General features: G+C 36.1%; 2 protein-coding genes across 3 annotated transcripts in view; one reads left to right on the top strand and one right to left on the bottom strand.

Annotated features, from left to right (window-relative positions):
* Positions 1-413: 413 nt before the first annotated feature.
* LOC131157959 (luminal-binding protein) lies at positions 414-4,825 on the top strand. Its single transcript, XM_058112445.1, has 8 exons — positions 414-658; positions 1,848-2,115; positions 2,220-2,434; positions 2,547-2,789; positions 3,062-3,541; positions 3,629-3,783; positions 3,907-3,989; positions 4,084-4,825. Exons 1-8 carry the CDS (start codon positions 601-603, stop codon positions 4,583-4,585), a joined length of 2,004 nt encoding a protein of 667 aa, XP_057968428.1. The 5' UTR covers positions 414-600; the 3' UTR covers positions 4,586-4,825.
* Positions 4,826-5,923: 1,098 nt separating this feature from the next.
* The window catches only part of LOC131157958 (glutamine-dependent NAD(+) synthetase), a 33,590-nt gene continuing 19,130 nt past the window's right edge, over positions 5,924-20,383 (bottom strand). Inside the window, exons 7-14 of one of the 2 annotated variants that reach the window (XM_058112444.1) lie at positions 10,464-10,632; positions 9,117-9,252; positions 8,762-8,900; positions 8,245-8,421; positions 7,797-7,964; positions 6,780-6,875; positions 6,479-6,607; positions 5,924-6,357 (exon numbers count right to left, since the gene is read on the bottom strand). In XM_058112444.1, the coding sequence (XP_057968427.1) occupies positions 6,163-6,357; positions 6,479-6,607; positions 6,780-6,875; positions 7,797-7,964; positions 8,245-8,421; positions 8,762-8,900; positions 9,117-9,252; positions 10,464-10,632 (1,209 nt within the window). In that variant the 3' untranslated portion in view covers positions 5,924-6,162. Of the gene's footprint in view, positions 6,358-6,478; positions 6,608-6,779; positions 6,876-7,796; positions 7,965-8,244; positions 8,437-8,761; positions 8,901-9,116; positions 9,253-10,463; positions 10,633-20,383 lie in introns of both variants that reach the window. The other variant, XM_058112443.1, reaches the window with a different exon arrangement.

The following is a 20,383-nucleotide window of genomic DNA, read 5'->3' as shown; positions in this document are numbered from 1 at the left end:
AATATATAATGAATCAATTTTAAAATTTTGATTTTACACATTATTAATATTTTTTTAGAAATTTTATAACAAAATATAAATTTTTTTTTTCAAATAATATCTTTAATACAAACAAAAAAAAAAAGCATATTATTTTGTGGTTAAAAAATTCAAAATAACATTTTATAAGTCATTCGTTTTTAATCAATTTAATTTATTATCATTTAACAAGGGGAAATAAGTAACTATTGAGAGGTGCAAGGCACCTTGGTGTTCAATCGAATCATCAATCGACACGTAGACAGGCGGCGAAACATACGGTCAGCACCGTCCCAGCACAAGATCAGAATGTGATTGGCTCGAGTAACGCACTACCTAAATCTTATTGGTCCACGTCATCATAAATGACATGTTCCCTCCTCCAAGACTGAAACGTTCGTTCCGGAGACGCGGACCGCAGACGGAAGTTACCCTATATAAGCCCTGAAGGACCACGCGCCACTCATCTCGCTTACAACTCCGCACCCACAAAGGCCTTCCGAAACCATTCCGTATATAAACCAATCTGGTTTCTAGAGAGAGAGAGAGAGAGAGAGGGTTGGGACGAAGAGTGACGACGCCATGAACGGATCATGGAGGAGGCGCGGATCTCTTATCGTGCTTTCGATCGTTTTCCTCGGTAAGCTGTGGTTTTCTTTTCGATTTACTGGTTTACTGTTCTGCTTCGTTCGTTTGTTCTTTCTTGACGCGATTGTTTCCTTTGGGGAGTAGCTTGTGGTTGCTGATTTGTTGTTAGTTTAGAAATGTGTAGTGGATCTGGAATGTTTCGTTAGGTGAATAGGTGTGGTAGTGTTTAGGTCATTTGATAGCTCAGTTTTTTTTCTCGTAGCTGATGCTCGGCGGTGAATGCGAATGTAACTTCGTGTTTGTTCTTCAATATTTTTAGTAGATCTGATTGATTTTTGATGAATTTTTCATGCTGTGGATTTGGATGCTTTAGGTGAGAAAAGTTGAACTATTTTTTCAAGTCAGATTTGCGTTATCTATTATCTTGTAAAAATTATTTCCAATTACTTTGGAAATGATATCAGTAGTGTTATTTATAGGCATCTGCATTTGATTGTCGAGGATATATTATCTCCAATTTGTACTGTTTCTACCCCAAATTTCAATCTTTTTATGCGATTTTTTTTTTGTTCTTATTAGCTATTAAAATGGGAGTATAAGAAGTTAGTCTGGTTAAGTTTTCTTTTTAATTAGATGTTAGGTTCTTTTTAACTCGAGGTTGCGATGCTATTGATGGCCATTGTAGCTATTAAACATCTTGAAACAACAATACTGACATCTTAGCACGCCTCAAATGGTTTTCAATGTAGCTGCACACTTTTTTTTTTTATTGGAAACAATTGTTTTTAGAAGCTGAATGGCCGTTGAAATTGTTCTGTACGTAGCTTTTTCTGAGTTTACCTGCTCTTCTGATAATTGTTTCATGCCTTTCTAGAGTTTCTAGTTTTTGAGCTGTAGTTGTTTAACTTGAAAAATAAGAAAGAAAAATTGTGTAAAATAAAACTACCAACTACCACTCTCTTAATTTGCCCCTTCAATTTCTTATGTTGTTGCTTCTTGCCCTTTATGGTCATGGAAGATTAATAGTAACAAACTGATTTGGATTTCTCATTCAAAGGATTGTCCTTGCTGTGGTTGTTGATTTATTATGTGAATAATTTTAATTGTTGTTTACTGTTTTGTGGCCTCCACTGTTTCATGAGTTATTGTGATGTGGCTAGTGAAGCTGATGACAGTTGAAAGCTGTTTTAAGCATGAATGAATTTTGAATCAGTATTAACATTTGCAATAACTCACAACAGGATGTCTTTTTGCAATTTCCATCGCCAAGGAGGAAGCTGCCAAATTGGGAACTGTCATTGGGATAGACCTTGGCACAACATATTCATGTGTTGGTGTTTACAGAAATGGTCATGTGGAGATTATAGCTAATGACCAGGGAAACCGTATTACCCCATCATGGGTTGCTTTCACCGATAGTGAGAGACTGATCGGTGAGGCTGCCAAGAATCAGGCAGCTGTCAACGCTGAAAGGACCATCTTTGATGTCAAGAGACTTATTGGAAGGAAGTAAGTGTCCCTCACAGTATATAGGTTTACATCCTTCTCAATGCATTTGTTTATACTGGTTACGTGCTTTGAAGATAAAAAAGACTTACATATCTTTTTGATAGGTTTGAGGACAAAGAAGTACAAAGGGACATGAAGCTTGTCCCATACAAGATTGTGAACAAGGATGGAAAGCCTTATATTCAAGTAAAAATGAAGGATGGGGATAACAAGGTTTTCAGCCCTGAGGAGATTAGTGCTATGATTTTGACTAAGATGAAGGAGACTGCTGAAGCATTTCTTGGAAAGAAAATCAAGGATGCTGTGGTCACAGTTCCCGGTGAGTAGAGCATTTCTACTGTTTAACTAATTTAAATTTACTATATTTGGTTATGTCTTAAGCATGTTGTATTTCTTTCAATTCACCCGTTTATTTCTCATGCAATGTACAGCATACTTCAACGATGCCCAGAGACAGGCTACAAAGGACGCTGGTGTTATTGCTGGGCTGAATGTTGCAAGAATAATTAATGAGCCAACTGCAGCCGCCATTGCGTATGGTTTGGACAAGAAAGGTGGTGAGAAGAACATTCTTGTTTTTGACCTTGGTGGTGGCACATTTGATGTCAGCATCTTAACAATCGACAATGGAGTTTTTGAGGTTCTTGCCACAAATGGGGACACTCATCTTGGAGGTGAGAATCTGGCTGATTATCGTTTAATGCTTCTCACGGTGTCGATACATTCAAGTATTTTTTTGCATTTGAGGGGGTGGTTATATCTATATTTCAAATCTATTATACAGCTGCATTTTGTGGGAATTTTGAGGTTTAGGCATGACATTCTGAGGTCCTCATAGGTTAATTTGTTGTCTGTACTACATATAGCTCCTAAATGACATAATTCAAGGAATTGTGCCTTCTTTCTTTTTGTGCTTATTGCAATGGAATCTTGTTCATGCATCCAGGTGAGGATTTTGATCAGAGAGTTATGGAGTATTTCATCAAATTGATTAAGAAAAAGTACGGGAAGGATATTAGCAAGGACAATAGAGCTCTTGGGAAGCTGAGGAGGGAAGCTGAGCGTGCCAAGAGAGCCTTGAGTAGCCAACACCAGGTCCGTGTGGAGATTGAATCACTATTCGATGGTGTGGATTTCTCTGAACCACTGACTCGAGCTCGCTTCGAAGAATTGAACAATGACTTGTTCAGAAAGACCATGGGACCCGTGAAGAAAGCTATGGAAGATGCTGGATTGGAGAAACGCCAGATTGATGAGATTGTTCTTGTTGGCGGTAGCACTAGGATTCCAAAAGTTCAACAACTCCTCAAGGACTACTTCGATGGGAAGGAACCCAACAAGGGTGTGAACCCAGATGAAGCAGTTGCTTTTGGTGCTGCTGTCCAAGGAAGCATCTTGAGTGGAGAGGGTGGTGAAGAAACTAAAGGTATTACTTTGCCCCTGTTTATGAATTGATGAAACTGGCATGCAGTGAATGGGTAAACTAATGTATGATCTGTTGAACTAAATGCAGATCTCCTTCTCTTGGATGTGGCTCCACTCACCCTTGGCATTGAGACTGTTGGTGGGGTGATGACCAAGTTGATCCCAAGAAACACTGTCATACCCACTAAGAAATCCCAAGTTTTCACTACTTACCAGGATCAACAGAGTACTGTGTCCATTCAGGTATTGATTCCTCTTCCAATCCCTTAACAGTGATGGTTGTCATAATGTCACTTGTAAATCCATTTGTTGCATATGTTTGAATATGCTATGATCTTAATTGACTTGCTCCAATTTTCATTGCAGGTTTTCGAAGGTGAAAGGAGTCTGACAAAGGATTGTAGGAACCTTGGGAAATTTGACCTGACTGGAATTCCTCCAGCCCCAAGGTTTGCTAACCTCCCCCCTCCTCCTCCCCCCCACCCCCCTTTTTTCACTATAACCACTCCGGGTTCTAAGCAAGATTTGATCTCTGGTTAACAGGGGGATCCCTCAAATTGAAGTCACATTTGAGGTCGATGCTAATGGTATCCTGAACGTCAAGGCCGAGGACAAAGGCACAGGCAAATCTGAGAAGATCACCATTACAAATGACAAGGGTCGCCTGAGCCAAGAGGAGATTGACCGGATGGTTCGGGAGGCAGAAGAATTTGCAGAAGAAGACAAGAAGGTGAAGGAGAAGATCGATGCACGCAACAGCTTGGAGACCTATGTGTACAACATGAAGAACCAGATTAATGACAAGGACAAGCTTGCTGACAAGCTGGAGTCTGAGGAGAAGGACAAGATCGAGACCGCTGTGAAGGAAGCCCTTGAATGGCTTGATGACAACCAGAGCGCCGAGAAAGAGGACTATGAAGAGAAGCTCAAAGAAGTGGAAGCTGTATGCAACCCAATCGTCTCGGCAGTTTACCAAAGATCAGGTGGAGCCCCAGGCGCTGGTGCGTCAGATGGAGGAGATGATGATGAACATGATGAGCTGTAGGAAGTATTTTGACCTTCATTGGTGGTGACGGAGATTAAGAGGACAACATAGAAGAATAGGCAGGCGAGATGATGTTGCTGTAATTTTTCCAATGGTGGAAGGGAAAATTTTCTCCCCTACCAAGTATTTTTTTTTTCTTCATTTTGGGTTTTTGAGGGGTGAAGATACTTAATAGGGATCTTTTCTTGTTCCTACTCTGTATGTTTTCTTGTCTTAAAACAAACCTTAATTTCTATTCCATTAGCCTATCCGTAGGTACTTGGTGCTTTTATATGTGACCAGTTTGGCAACCGCTTAAGGCCCTATTATGAGGGCAAAACCGTAAATGTCCTGCCCATACTATGGTGAAAAGCGAGGATTAATATTTAGCGACACTATCAATAACAGTCTCCTTGACATTCATATGACGAAATGAATGAATAAAATTTTAATAAACAACATGATAGATTTTTTTCTTTAATGGTTGATTTCATTTCATATGCACAAATTTTTATGTTGCAAACGTGTAATTAGGAAACTATATTTACGCCTACAGAAAGAATGTTACCTTTTAGTTGGGGTTATTTTGATAATAATGGAATTAAGGATTCGTGCAAAAATTAAATCATTTCTTGGGTGTTTATAAAAAAATAATAATAATAAATTAAGAGATCAACTTGTTAATATTAATTTAAATTAGGATGTCTTTAAAATAAATAAATAAATAAGTTGTGTAGGTGGTGAACATGAGTAAAGTACTTTAAAATGATAAGATGAAATTATGAACAATGAATGTTAAAATTGTCATAATGTCCCTCTCAATAGTAGCATAAATGCATTCTTGTGCTAGTTTGGAGTCTTTGTAGTTTAATTTAGTGTCACGGTTTGTTACTTTGAATCTTTGATGACCTAAAAATAATTATCTTTGCTTCAGAATAAAACAATTAGAATTAAAACTTGATCAACCGGAATGTGTATTATTTATATAGGAAATCCTCCGATTAAGAAATAAATAAATAAGTTTTGAAGGTGGTGAAGGTAAGTAAAGTACTTTAAAATGACAAGATGAAATTATGAACAATGAATGTCCAAATTGTCATAATGTCCCTCTCAATAGCATAAATGCATTCTTGTGCTAGTTTGGAGTCTATGTAGCTTTAATTAGTGTCATGGTTTGTTACTTTGAATCTTTGATGACCTAAAAATGGTGACTGTTATCTTTGCTTATAAATAAAACAAATAGAATTAAAGCTCAATCAATTGAAATGTGTATTACTCATCCGATTAAGAAAGACTCGTCTCTCTTAGTCAAACCGATAATTTGTTCTTGGAACAAATAGCAACAACCATTCCAATAGCTTTAATGAACAAGAATTCAATTAATGTTTTCAATTGAAATCTGCAAGGGTTATACATGAGAGGAACTAGTTGCAAGTCAAATTTGACCCGATTTACACATGAAAAAGGATGCATCAAGAACGTCCACCAGTTTGATTACATACATTGGCTTGGCAGCTAAAACTACCAACCAAATTTATTTGCATTTAATCATCTCTATTCCAAGCTTGCAATTATTAAGAATTATGACCTAAAAATAATCAAGCATCTGGGTCTCCCGCACGTGCTGCAACGACTCCCATTCCACCTCCACTGTTGTCTGATGCAACTGCCAGATTTTCTTGGTCACCATTAAACTTCTCTACAAGTTCATCAATCTTGCGGAACTGATATGGCCATCTTGCATTGTACAGAAACTGGCGAAGATCAAACCGATTGTCCTCAGGCGAATAACTCTGCAAAGTTCAGACATGAGTAAGGAAAACACACAAAATAATAATAAGAAAACGTAATTTCCATGCTGCAAGAATGACAATCTGCAAACAGCAAACCCGGTTCTTCAAAGTAAAGATTCACCTCAGCATGATAGGAAGGTGTCAGAACGGTCATTTTGTGTCGATTGATGGAGTAGTACTTGAAGAAGTGCTTCACTTTTTCAGCCACCTCTGATGGAGTCAATCTTGTACCCCATTTGTAGCAAAGATTCTGTAGAAGCGAGTATGAAAATTGATGAGTAGTAAGCATTGCTGCAGTTCCATCAATGGAGGGATCTGGATTGATGGGTTTTGGCGCTTTGCCATAAATCAAAAGGGTTGCAAGGGCGTGCTCCTCCATAGATGGTAAGGCTGAAATATAATAAATAGGACTCGATGCAAACCTTGAACATTGATACAGGACCACATCGGAAAATCTTACGCAACCTCCCATAGACAGAAAGTTCCTCGTATGTCATTCCCATGTCCACTTCATCCAGCTATTCCACATAACATGTCACATTAGAGATGCAGGGAAAGCATCATAAGGAACAACGCATACAAGGGAGAGAAGTTTCAATTCATAACTGCATTCCAACGGTACAATACACATATAGAATACTTCTCAATCCATACTAAAAATAAAACAAACCTAACGAACTTAAGTACCCAAAATAACCCTAAATTAACTAAAACTTCTAAAACAACCAAAACTTCTAACCAAAAAACAGATATCCTAGTTTCTAAATCTACAGCTACATGTAAGCGCCTAAGGTGCTACAAAGGCAGTCCTCCATCAACTAGATTGCCATCTTAGCATCTTAGGTCTCTTGTAAACTCAGTAACGGAGGAAAAATGCTAGTAATTGTTCCTAATTAAAAAAAAAAAAATTATTCAGATGAATTAGCCAACAAGACTCTTAATTGGAAAGGAAACTGATGTGCACAACACTAAATGAATCCTACATCATTGATGAACCATCCACATAATCTTTAGTACCCATCCAGGAGAATTGGATGTTTTTAAAGAAAAAATGGAAGTTCTGAATGCATGGAGCATGGTTAGACATGCATCTGCTGAACCATCAGGGGAATACTGGAAGCAGAAGCGACACGTGTTTTTTATTCGAGAAGGAAAGAATGGCGGGACAGGTGATTCAATTGACTCTAAAATGGTTGGAATGCAGGTTTTGTTGTCAAGGAAAGCCAGGAAGATTTATTAACCTCTGCTTTTTTGAGAGGGTGCGGAAGGATGGGGCAGAGGTTTGCACAGTAATAGGACTAGAACAAACATCGACAATGTAGCAACAGAAATTTCTACACGGTTATTGATATAATTTACAAGGTGAAAAAAAAGTCTCTGGAAAAGGTTCAAGAAGAAATTTCACAAGTTTCAGAGAATAAATAAACTGCTGTTATCACCTGGCTATAGTCAGAACGTATAGGCTCCAGTTCAGCAGTGGGGGGAGCTGCTTCCACATCTGCCAAGGACAGGTAACCAAGATGGGTGGCAGCCCATCTCAGAAAAGCCCGAAGATCCTGTTTGCTTATACTTCCAATTGGATTTATATCAGCGGAGCTACAATCATACTGTCAAATATAGCTTTAATTAGGAAAAACATCCAAAAACAAAAACTACTACAAGAGTGAAGGAAAGTACCACCACAGCTCACTCATTTACTAAATTTTACAAACTGAAAAACTGAACCAAACTCAATAACTCAAATAAAGACCCCCGAAACATTAAAGAACCAACCCAATTCACACAAATCCATCCAGAGGAGAAAATTAGTTTGCACAATAATTGGAGAATCTGTTGTATAATTCCACAACATCCAAAGTAAACTGAACATGAAATTGGATGTCATACCTTTGTCAGGTAACCACGCAATCCTTCATCGACATTGGAGCTACCCAAAACAAGATAAAAACCCGATTTGTTGTGAACCCAAGGCAGAAGCGACGCCAGCATAAATGCCAATACCATTCTAATTCGAGCTTGAATGTTTTGTAGCCCTAAGTTCTCAATGTTTGACCCCCCATCTACCTGCACAAAACAAAACTATGCCGAACAGTTTTTCCACGTATAATCACCCGCATTGACTCATTTGATTGTGTTAACACCTATTTGGCATGCGAAACATAATGGCACCTAATCATCAGCAATTGTTGGTTGGCTAGATATACTGCACAAATGCATGATACGTGTTCTCAGCAAAAATAAAGAAAACATTATTCACTTATTCAAAAAAATTATTTTTAGTTTTGAAATAAAAGCTCCATGCCAATATCATAGCAATGACCAAAACTTGTTCATTTGTAAAATAACAAATTTGAACAAGTAGACACTTAAGAAAGCAGGAACTGAGCTTTCTTCTTCCTTCTACCTTATATCGTGGCCGCTTTCCGGTTAGTGTTTGAAACAAAGAGAGAAAGGCTGAAACAACACTATCTATGGAAACATCAAGATGCCATGATCCAATCTCATCAGCTAGGACCTTTGCACGCGACTTTGTGATTTCAGAACTGCAGGGAACAAAACTTGTCACTTCACATTAAAATGTCAACGTTTGAGCACCAAATCTGCATGCACTACATGAAAAGAAAAACCTTACTACATTGAACTATTGAAGTCACCATTAGAATTTTAAAACAAAGTAATTCCCAATTCTTTCTCATTCTCCCAATTACAAAAATAACTGTCAATCTCAATATCTTTTCTCCAACTTGTCATGCACCCACCTATTTTCCGATCCCATAAATACTGTATAAAATATGCGTTTTGCAAATTCTTTGCTGTCAGTAGGAAACTGTCCATCTCTATATTGGCCAATTCGTATAGCATCAGCTTTGACTTGTTCATCCCCATTTTCTATTTCTGCAAGCACATGGGCATCATCAACCAATGAATTATGATGAGAAAATGAAATCCAGAATACTTCGCTAAAGTAGAAACGAAAGAAAAGAGGTGGTCTTCTTGTGTTTGAGGCACTCATAAAATGACTGCCAACTCGCAGGGAATATAGTACTTGAAGCCTCTTTTATTTTTACCACCATCAGAACAATGGATTCATGGCTCAAGAGAAATATCATGAACAGGAGACAGGAAAATAGACCAAAAGGTATTTGATTAACAGATAAAAAAGGTGTTTTTTCTGCTTTTGTGGCACTCACAGAACTGCTGCCACTTGGGAAGGGATATAGTGCTTGAAAGCACTTTTGGGTCATCACCCCACCCCTGGAACAATGGAATTATGGCTGTGTCTAAAATCTATAAGTCTTGCAAACCAAGATTGATCAACTCAACAATAACTTACGAGGATTTCGTCACCTAGGCAGATATCATTTACTGTGATTTAGCTCTTTCCGGGTCATATATTCAGCCATCTGTGCTTTCATTTTTACCCATTGGATAGGCCAAGCTACTCTTTTGAAAGAGTCATCTAAAAGGTAAATAACAACCAGGACAGTGTGTTTATGGTTAAAATAAATACCAGTTAAACCATTCCAGTTGGAAGAATAAGGCTGCATATTAGTACATAAAATATTCAACAATTTATGCAAGGACAACATTCCACCCTTACACATATCCACAAATCACACCAAGATGATCACCTTTTCCTTTCCCAAATGCATAAATGATCTTCTTCAATGCCTAGCATCTCATTGGCATATTTAAGGCCATCAAGGCCTTGCCACTTGAAAACAACTCTTTGGGCTTGGTCCTTTATTCAACCTGAATAGTCCTATTAAAACTATTTCTGGCCTTAAGATAAGTGATTGGCTTTTACCTTCTGATTAATCTTCATCTTGTTCCAGGCATCACACTGGGTGGCCAACAGTCATCAGATCTGACTGGTTAGTGGGTTACAGACACATGGAAGGTAAATGTTTTACAAATAAATAAATAAATAAACATTATGGCCCAATATGCTAATAAGGAAAAAAAAAAAACAGAATAACCTTATATTCAAAAAACCATTACCCAACCTTAAATAACCTAAATATGATTTGACTGAAAAGAATATATACAAAACAAGGCACACAGAATAACAGTGCAACAGTATATCAGCCTTTGCAAAAACTGACCTTTTACAACAAGCTGGCACATGCAGCCAACAATAGCAGCTACAGAAGAGCTATCTGCTCCCCCAGAAAGAGGAAGCAAAAAACCAGATGCTCCACTTCTTCGTAAATAGTCCCACAACCAACAACCAGGTCCAAAGGCTATTTCCTCTTCGGGAGAGTGATATCCAATCTACAAAGCATAAATCATGTCTAATTTAACAAACATCACTGATTAGACAGACAAAGTAATAGATATTTTCATTGAAATGGATCAGCTCAGAAGCTAGAGAAGTAGAATTAAAACAAATTAGTATCATTTCCAGGGACTCCCTAAATAAGACAAAATTTTCAGCATTCTAATTAGTTAGTTGGTGTGATGCAACCCAAATCAACAAAGCCCTAAACCCTAATCACTCAAAGCTCCACCCACATGAATCCCTTTTCACCATCATTTCTGTCTCGAGCAACAAATCTAGTTAAGTATAGGTGCCTCACCAAGCTGCATTTATCCATGTTCATTTTAACCTTTCCTTTTGTACTTATCATTCTTTTAGTCAAGTCATACTCTCAATGCATTAGTCTGTTGCAGATGATGTCACCTTTCACAACTCAAAAACCTAATTTTTTATTTCTTATCAGAAGCACATTTTCAGAACTGGAAAAAGGTATAAACCTAGATCAATTTATCATAATTCTTTCTTTTATTGCCATTTGTTCAACTCAAAATCCTCAACAGGGCCACACTCAATAAAATGCAAGTAATCCTTCTTGAATTCCAGGAAGCATCCAATTCAGTCTCCCATTCTTTTATGCATTGTTGGGCCAAGATCCTGAACGTGATCATTATTGGGTGTACATAGCCATCAACTTTGACTAGTATGTCATCTTTGTTATTGGTTATTTTTGGCATTTAGCATTATTAATATGCATTATTGCCAAGGACTTAAATTTTGACCAAAATTTCTCGAGGGGTCCCGAAAGGAAATTGAGAGACAGATTCGGTTTTGAAAAAATTCGACCGAAATTTCGAACAAGAAAAGTCCTAAAATTTCGGACGAAATTTCGAAAATTTCGGCTGTTCTTCCAAAATTTTCTGGAAATCATGGGGAAAAAAAAATTGGAGGGAGGAATTTCAGCGCTGTTCTGAGTATTCTCAGATTTTATTTTGCTTTTCCCACGTGATTGTGCAAGTTGTGCACCCGTGAGTGTATACAATGAAAAGCAAAAATCTTGCAGAGATACTCTACAAATTCATCATTCAACCCAATAATTCCACCGCTACCACTACATAATTTATTTCTAAAAATTAACTTCATGCAGCAGTCAGATACATACCTCAAAGCCTTTTTCTTCTTCCATCTTCAAACTTTAAAAAAAAAAAACCCTAGATTCCAAAAATTTCTGCTGCCTCCCGCCTCCACCTTCCAAGTTCGAAATCCGAAAAGCCCCAGCCTTCGGATCCCCTCCTGCTCTGACCCTTCGAGCCTCTGCCTCTAGCCTTCAGCCTCACCGCTTCACCCTCCACCTCCATCGTTGTCGCACACTCGCAGTCGCAGCCAGCAGCAAGAACTCCCATCGCCCGCAATCTTCCTTTCGGCTGAGGATCTCATAGAGCTGCAAGCAAGAAACCGAGAGAAGAGAGACGAGAGACGAGAGTCGAGAGTCCACTGTCACCCCTCCCTCCAGGAGCAGCAGCCAGCTCCACGAAATAAAAGGGCTGAAAACTAAAGGCAATTCGTGGTTTATGTTTTAAATAACATGTTTTAAGTTTTTTTATTTACTCAAAATCTCCCTTGCCCCCAATATATTTACGACAATGCCCTCCTCTCCCATTTACCCCTTAATAAGTTAATCATACTACTTTGCTAGTATAGTAAATAATAAGTTAATAACTAGTAAGTTTAGTAACTAAATAAAATTAGAATAATTTTCTATTATTATCTTATTATAGTATAAATTAATAAATTATTTCATTTATTTAAATATATTCATTTTAAAAATTTATTACTTAACAATAATTTTGTAAAATTATCATTAATTTTGTAATTTTAATTTAATAATTTAATATTACTCTTAGTTATTAATTTATCGTTATTTCGCATCTAAATATTTTTATTTTAAAATTGTAGAGTAACATCCAAATAATTTTTTTTTTTTTTACAAATTTAGAGTAATTTAACACCTAGTCAATATAGCCTAGTAATTAAATAAATTAAGTACTTATTAGCTTAATATAGTATAAATTATTTCAATTATTTGACTAATTTAATTTCCATAATTTATTAATAATTTTGTACATTATCATTAAATTTTGTAAATTTAATTTAATATTTTAATATTAGTCTTCTTTATTAATTTTATATTGATAATAAAACATCTCAAATAATTTTATTTTAAAATTGTTGACTAATTTAACACCTAATTTTTGATTCATTGTTACCTTATAGGAAAGTAAAATTATCTACAAAAATGTCTGAAGAAAGAAAACAAGATCCAGCATGGGAACATAGGCACCCGATGCCCAATGTAAAGAATGAATTTATTTGCAAATACTACAGAATACAAATGAAAAGTGGTGGTGCAACAAGATTAAAAATGCACTTAGCAAATTATGCTGCAGCATAATATAAAATTTTGCGATAAAGTACCTCCAAAAGTTAAGCAGGAAATGAGAATTGTTTTAGAAAGAAAAACAACAGCTAAGGCCAAAAAAATAGAAAGAATGAATCAAATAAAAAATGAATTGCGTGGGAACTTGATGCAACCACAACAAATTGATGAAGATGATGATGTTGACGATATTGCATACTTGCCCAACATTTCTTCCTATGAAAGGTTTGCATATCGTCAAACATTCTATGCTTCAAAACAGACGAAAAGGGAAAAAGACCCATCTCGTAGGTTTGCAGGTAGCCAACAAGGATGCAATTCAGGGGCTGGTAGTAGTGGAGGGCGACCTCCGATGAGGCGATCTCAAAGTGTGAGAGAACCAGAAACAAAGCCATATATTTCAAAGCCTTCTCAATATTACAAGTCACACGCAGCAAAACAAAAAAGCTTGAAAAATTTATTCAAAGGAGGTAAAATAAAAGAAGAAATGAATAGGTTGATTTTAAAGTTTTTTATATATGATAATGTTCCACCTGAGAAGGCAAAATCACCTCATTTTAAAAACGTTGTATGGGGTTGCCAATCAGCTGGAACGAGAGTCAATCCACCGACACCCTATGAAATCAAAACAAAATACTTTGATTTAAAGATAAAAGAAATGGAAAACCACGTAGAAGAAGTGAAGAAAAAGTGGGTCACGCATGGCTGCACTGTAATGTGTGATGGATGGTAGGCCCAACAAAATTATCCATCATAAATTTCATGGTTTACTCTAAAAGAAGCACAATTTTTCTAAAGTCGGTAGATGCTTCTAACTTAGCAGTGCCTACAAGAAAGCGTGTTTAAAATTTATAAAAAAATTCAACCTGTATTGGACTCCTTGCGCTACCCATTGTATTGATCCCATTTTTTAAGAGATCGGAAAAAGAGAGGCAATAAACATAGTGATTTTGCAGGGGAGACAGATCACTAATTTTATATACAATCATGAATGTTTGCTTGCTAAAATGAGAGAGCACTGTCAAGGGGATATTGTGCGTCCAGGGGCCACACAATTTGCAACAAACTACATTGCCCTTGATAGCCTACAAAAAAAAAGTAGGTTTAAAATCTCTATTCACATCTGATGAATGGGCTGAGCATGCTCTTAGTTGAACAAAAATGGGTAGAGAAATTGAAAACACAATTCTTAACCATCAATTTTGGGATAGAATGGCAAAAGTTTGAAACATATATGAGCCTATATATCGAGTATTGCGTATAATCGATAGTGAAGTGTCGCCAACATTAGGGGTTGTGTTTGAAGCAATAAGGGTGATGAAAGAGGCCATTGAAGTAGGTGCAAGAAGTGCAAGATGGGTTCTCAAAGTAATCAATGACCGGTGGGAAAGAACCCTTAAACATCCTCCTCATGCAGCAGGTATAAAATATTTATAAATTTCAAGAAATTCATATATCAAAATACTTATTACATATTTATCTTTTACTTTATTTGATTGATAGCTTATTACAAAGAAGGTGATGGGGAAGATCCTTATTTTCTTGATGCAGTTCACAAAGTTTTTAAGACCCTTGAGCCACATTTCTCGGGCCAGGATCAAATTGGAAATGAGATATATTTTTAAAATAAAATAAGTCTTAATTCATGTTTAATTATTCAATAACAATTTTTTTTTAGATTATTCTATTTAGAGATGCTAAAAGAAGCTTTGGAGAAGCAGCTGCTTAGGGCAACCATGACACCTGGTAAGTATTTATATATAAATGTACAATACAAAGGTACGAACTTCAAGTACAATCTACTAACTACTAACTTGTGTTTTTAAAATATCTTACACAACTGATTGATGGATGATGTATGGATCAAGTGCTCCAATCCTAAGAAAGCTAACATTGCGCATTTTGTCACAAACCGCATCTTCATCAGCTTGTGAACGAAATTGGAGCACATTTGCACTCATTCACACAAAGCAAAGAAATAAACTAGCCTACACCAGACTTCAGCAACTTGTTTTTTGTTATTACAACATGAAGCTTCGAATAAGAGATATGGAGGTTGAAATGGACATAGTGGCTGAACAAGATCCCCTGGACCCTCTTGACATATCAGTTGAATTGGGTGATGAGGATGAGCATCCACTTTTCAAGTGGATTAGGCCATCCCATATTGATGAACGAGATGAAAGTCTCCATCCACAAATGGCCAAGCATGCACGAGATGACTTTGGCATTGATGTTAATCAAGTGATGGTAGAAGAAGTAATATCTAGTAGTGATGATTCACAAATGAATCTTGGGTCTAGATATGGAACTTCATCCACTATGCCCTCTGGTGGTGATGATGATAATGACGACGATGATGCTAGTGGTGACGAATCTAACCCCGACAGTAGCAGTGGGCAAGGTGATGATGGTGGGGACTACGGAGGAAATGAAGGATGACAAGATTATAGACCAGAAGTGGAATATACACGTCCTTTCCAACTAGAAGATGAGGGTCCACAAAGAGAAACATGTCCAGTTGATAGGCAGTACAGTCGTAGAAAGGGAAAAGGGAAGATGCATCAAATAGAAGAGGATACCTTTTCCCTTAGTATGGAATCTATGAGTATAGGAACAGAGCATGACTTTAATAGTTATAGTGGTTATGAATCTACACAGAACAGTTCCTCACAATCTACATATGGCCAACTGTTTTCATATGTAAATGAGCAGGCACAACAATAAGGAAATTAGCAACCAAATGCCTATGGGTAGGGGTGAGCAAATGGTCGGTTCGGTCAAATTCGGTTAATTAACCGAAATTTTCGGTTAATGATTTCTATTAACCGAACCAACCGAATAAGGGATGTTAACCGAACCTTGCCCGACCGAATTACCTTTTCAAGTAATTCGGTTAATCGAATTTAACCGAATTTATTTTAAATTAATTATTAAAAACAGAATATAATTATAAACAGTTTATCGATTCCCTTTGGAATGCCTTCCAGCAGGTAACACTCTGATATGTCCAAATGCATGAGCTTCCTCAGCGGCTAGATATTAAGAGGTAATTTTTCTAGATTATAGCATGCCTTGAGGTCAAGGATTTCAAGATTTATTAACTCCGTGATTGATGAGGGTAATGTGGTTACCCTAGAAACTCCTTGAAGACCCAGGTACCTCAAGTGCTTCTGGTCCTTCAATTTGTCCAAAAAGTCGGAATTTTCTACTTCAATATGGTGTGTTGTTGAATTCTACCACCTACCAAGTTGAAGAACCACCACCTTCTTCAATCTCGCAAACGAATCTACATTGAAATGGATATATTGTTGGTTTACGTTGAACAGGGTTAACATTTCCTCCTTTGAGTAATTAATATCGCTGGAAAGTTCTTCTTGTTTCCCGGAAACCAAACACGCGCGGCAAGATTTAGAGAAGGCATAACTGAGTTCCCCCGAGGAATTGAAATCAAAGAAACCAGATTTTGTAGCCACAGAAATAAGCATTTGACGAATCCACGGATGAATATTTTACTATTATTATTTCGAGCAATTCGGTTAACCAAATTAAAATTTCTCTTAACTGAACCGATAACCGATTAACCGAAATTTGGTACATCCATAACCGAACCGAACCGACCTGTTATTTAACCGAATCAAACCGACCAAAATTGGTTCGTTAATTCGATTAATTCGGGTTTCCCCAAATTATGCTCACCCCTACCTATGGGTATGAACAAACAGGCCGAGAATATGGGTATGACCAGTATGCAAATGCAAAACAATCCTATCGACATACACAACAAGTAGAACCTGCAAGAAGGCATCCTAGTACACAATGATCTTCTTGCCGAGGAGAAACTGCCATGAACCAGATGACTAAGGAGGAGTATGAACAACACATGTACCTATACTCAATATTTTGTACACCTATCCCTATCATTGGGATTTCGAGATGACATATATTGTTTACAATAATCACTTCATGTCATATAACAACAAACAACAAGGCTTGGTTTTGTTGTTGTTTGTTGTTATATGACATGGAGTGATTATTGTAAACAATATATGTCGTCTCGAAATCCTAATGATAGGGATAGAAGAGATGACTTTGGGCCACCAAGAAAGCCCATGTGGTATTAGATCATTAAATGTATAATTTTTATTGAAAATGCAGTTGTTTAAATGATAATTTGTTGCCTTAAATCATTAAAGGAATAGCTTCAAAATTTTATAATCATTTGAATGTTCTTCAGTTCATAGTTTGTTTTGCGATATGCAGTTTAATATCCTACACACTAAAAACTTGTCATATATGCATTTTTTTAAATGTATTTTGTTATAATATTAAGCACAATCATCTATTCTAATATTTCCTAAAGTTTTATTGTAAATTTCCATTATTTACTATAAATTTCCGTAATTTCTTTAAATCGAAATCGAAATTTCCGTAAATTGAGACCATTGAAATTTCCATCGAAATCGAAATTTAAGTCCTTGATTATTGCTATGTTAGTAAGTGTGAGTTAGAAAGGGTATTATGGTCATTGTATTTACTTGACGTTGTTTTATAAAATGGTTTAAAATAGCGGGTGCAGCCACTACATAATGCCATTATCTCACATTTTTTTGGATCCCCAATACCGTTAAAGACTGCTAAACCAGCCATTACAGACCACTACCAATACGCAACAGCCACTAAGGCTGTTATGTAACGGCTACAGGACCATTATCACTACAGGACTGTTACCACCTTTTAAAACATTGATACATACATACATACATACATACATACATCTATATATATATATATATATATATATATATATACTTATATATTTACAGAAGGGGAGCCTTAGTGCAATGGTTGAATTGTCACCATATGACCAGGTCACGAGTTCGAGGCGCGGAAACAACCTCTTGCAAAAATGCAAGGTAAGGCTGTATACTAGAGACTCATCATGGTCTGCCCCCCAGACCCTGCACACATGGGAACTTTGTTCACAAGGCTGCTCCCTATACTTGCCTTGCACTTTTGCAAGAGGTTGTTTCTGCGTTCCTGTAACTCGTGACCTCCAGGTCAACTCAACCAACCATTGAACTAAGGCTATATATATCAATGCTTTAAAAGGCTCAATAGAGGTTCACCTTGAGGCTTGCTTCAAGGCAAGGGATGCCTTAAGCCTTAATCTACCAAATTCTAAAAAGGCTAACACATTGCCCGTTTGAGACTTATGCATTTGTACAAAAGGCGCGCATTTTGCGCCTTTTTAGTCGAGGCTTATGCATTTTGAGTGTGTGATTCTCAAGTTAGAATTGGCTATAAAATTTTAATTATGTGTTTATATAAAAGAGTCATAATATGAGTTGAATTTTAAAACTCTTGAACCTCAACCTTTCCAAAATAACTAAGAGTTTTATCTTAAATCATGAAAATAATTTGAACTTTGTAATAGTATAGCTGACTCTTGTCATGATTTATGTCATGAAGTCAAGTTAGCAAGCCAGCAAGTAGTTTGCAACATATATATATTACATTATATTTGATATTTTCTTAATTTTTTCATTATTTTTATTTACATATTTTTATCTAAATAAAATTCTCAAGAGGCTTACGCCCCAATGCCTTAAGGCTCATGCCTCGCCTTTTAAGGGTTAAAAGGCCTCACCTTATGCCTTCGTCTTTTAAGACATTGATATATATATATATATAAACCTTTTCTTCTCATTTTGTGTTTTTTTGGGATGGGGTTAATGGTGATAATGATACAAAAATTATTTTTTCAACAATGCATGATTAATTAATAATATGATATGAACACTATTTTTCTAAAAAAAATATTTATTTTGACAATATAAGTAATTTGATTTTTCTTTGCTATATTTTTAAAATTCAACCTTCACTTATATATATAAAAACCTTTTCTTCCCATTTTTGTTTTTTTTTTCCCCTTCCATAAATTATTCTCAAAAAGCTGGGATGGGGTTATAATAACGGTGATAATGATACAAAAATTATTTTTTTCAATAATGCATTATTAATTAATAATATGATATGAACACTATTTTTCTAAAAAAAATATATTTATTTTGATAATATAAGTAATTTGATTCTTCTTTGCTATATTTTTAAAATCCAACCTTCTCTTCTTTTTTAGTTTCGTTTCTTGTTCAAGGTGTTCATACTTTATTTATGTAATGACAAATTTTATGATTATAAATTATAGTTTTAAAGCTTAGATACAATATAACCTTTTTCATCTAAAATTATTAAATTTTGATTATTTAACAAATAAAATAATAAAATTTATTTAATTTCTTGTATTATATATATGTCTCATGTGCCTAATAAAATAGTGGAGTGTACAATGAATATTGTTTTATTAAGTAATTAATTTATCAAACATATGATTAATGAAAATGTGAAAAAGTACATATATAATTTTTCTATCAACAATTTGTTGCCCTTACTAAACAATACTGGTAAGTTGAAATAAAGGATCCAAAGTACACTAAAATTATTTTCAAGAAGAGAGTTATGAGCTTAAAAACATGCAAATACACCAACATACATAAGATTGCGTGTGCATGAAAAAAATTCACCGCCATTACACTCGTTTCCCATTATGTAACATCTTCTACTCCTGCTACCTGCTACACCTGTTACTATTACATTATGCTACTCACTACTGCTACCAAAACCATGTTATAAATAGAGGGAGAGACCTATCGTTATGATTAAGTCTTGCATTTTAAAAAAATTCTTCAACGTGGTAACAAAGCAAGATCCCATCTAAACCCTAAGTGCATAGCTGCCACAAAAACCAAACCTTAAACCTCATAATCCTATGCAAACCTACCACCATATGAAGATTATCCACACTACAAAAGACTAGAAGCAAGAGGGTTGCCACGGAACGTTGCAGAAAAGTTCCTAGACATTACTGTCATTTCGGAATCTCAAGAACCTCTTCAGATTTTTCAAAATCAGCCCCATATATAGCCACATAACCTGCCGATCTACAAGCCTGTAAAATTTCATAGCCGAAGGAGCCCTTGGACTCCACCACAAGTTGAATGAAAGTGGAACCTCCAACCTCACACTCTGTCACGTGAATGTTTGAGCAATGTTTTTGCTCCAATTTCTTCCTATAAACAACAACAACAACAAACCAAGCCTTAAAATCCCACTAAGTGGGGTCGGCTCTAATTTCTTCCTAAATGCATTAAATACCTCCATACTCCATAACATCACGCTGTTGGTCATGTCTTTTGTTCAAAGATCCAAACTTTTTTTGGTGATTTGCCCATAGCACTTTGTTAATGGTTGTTTGGTACCATTAAAGTTGC

Source organism: Malania oleifera, chromosome 6 (genome assembly GCF_029873635.1).
Source record: "Malania oleifera isolate guangnan ecotype guangnan chromosome 6, ASM2987363v1, whole genome shotgun sequence".
In the NCBI taxonomy this organism is placed as follows: domain Eukaryota; kingdom Viridiplantae; phylum Streptophyta; class Magnoliopsida; order Santalales; family Ximeniaceae; genus Malania; species Malania oleifera.
The sequence above is the reverse complement of the archived record's forward strand: the minus strand, read 5'-3'. Positions and strand labels throughout refer to the sequence as shown.

What these genes read in the sequence shown, in the direction of transcription:
- LOC131157959 (XM_058112445.1), top strand. Translation starts at nt 601, where the DNA reads ATGAACGGATCATGGAGGAGGCGCGGATCTCTTATCGTGCTTTCGATC. An exon ending in GGGTGGTGAAGAAACTAAAG is followed by an intron (nt 3,542 to 3,628) that starts GTATTACTTTGC and finishes AACTAAATGCAG; the next exon opens with ATCTCCTTCTCTTGGATGTG. An exon ending in GGAATTCCTCCAGCCCCAAG is followed by an intron (nt 3,990 to 4,083) that starts GTTTGCTAACCT and finishes TCTGGTTAACAG; the next exon opens with GGGGATCCCTCAAATTGAAG.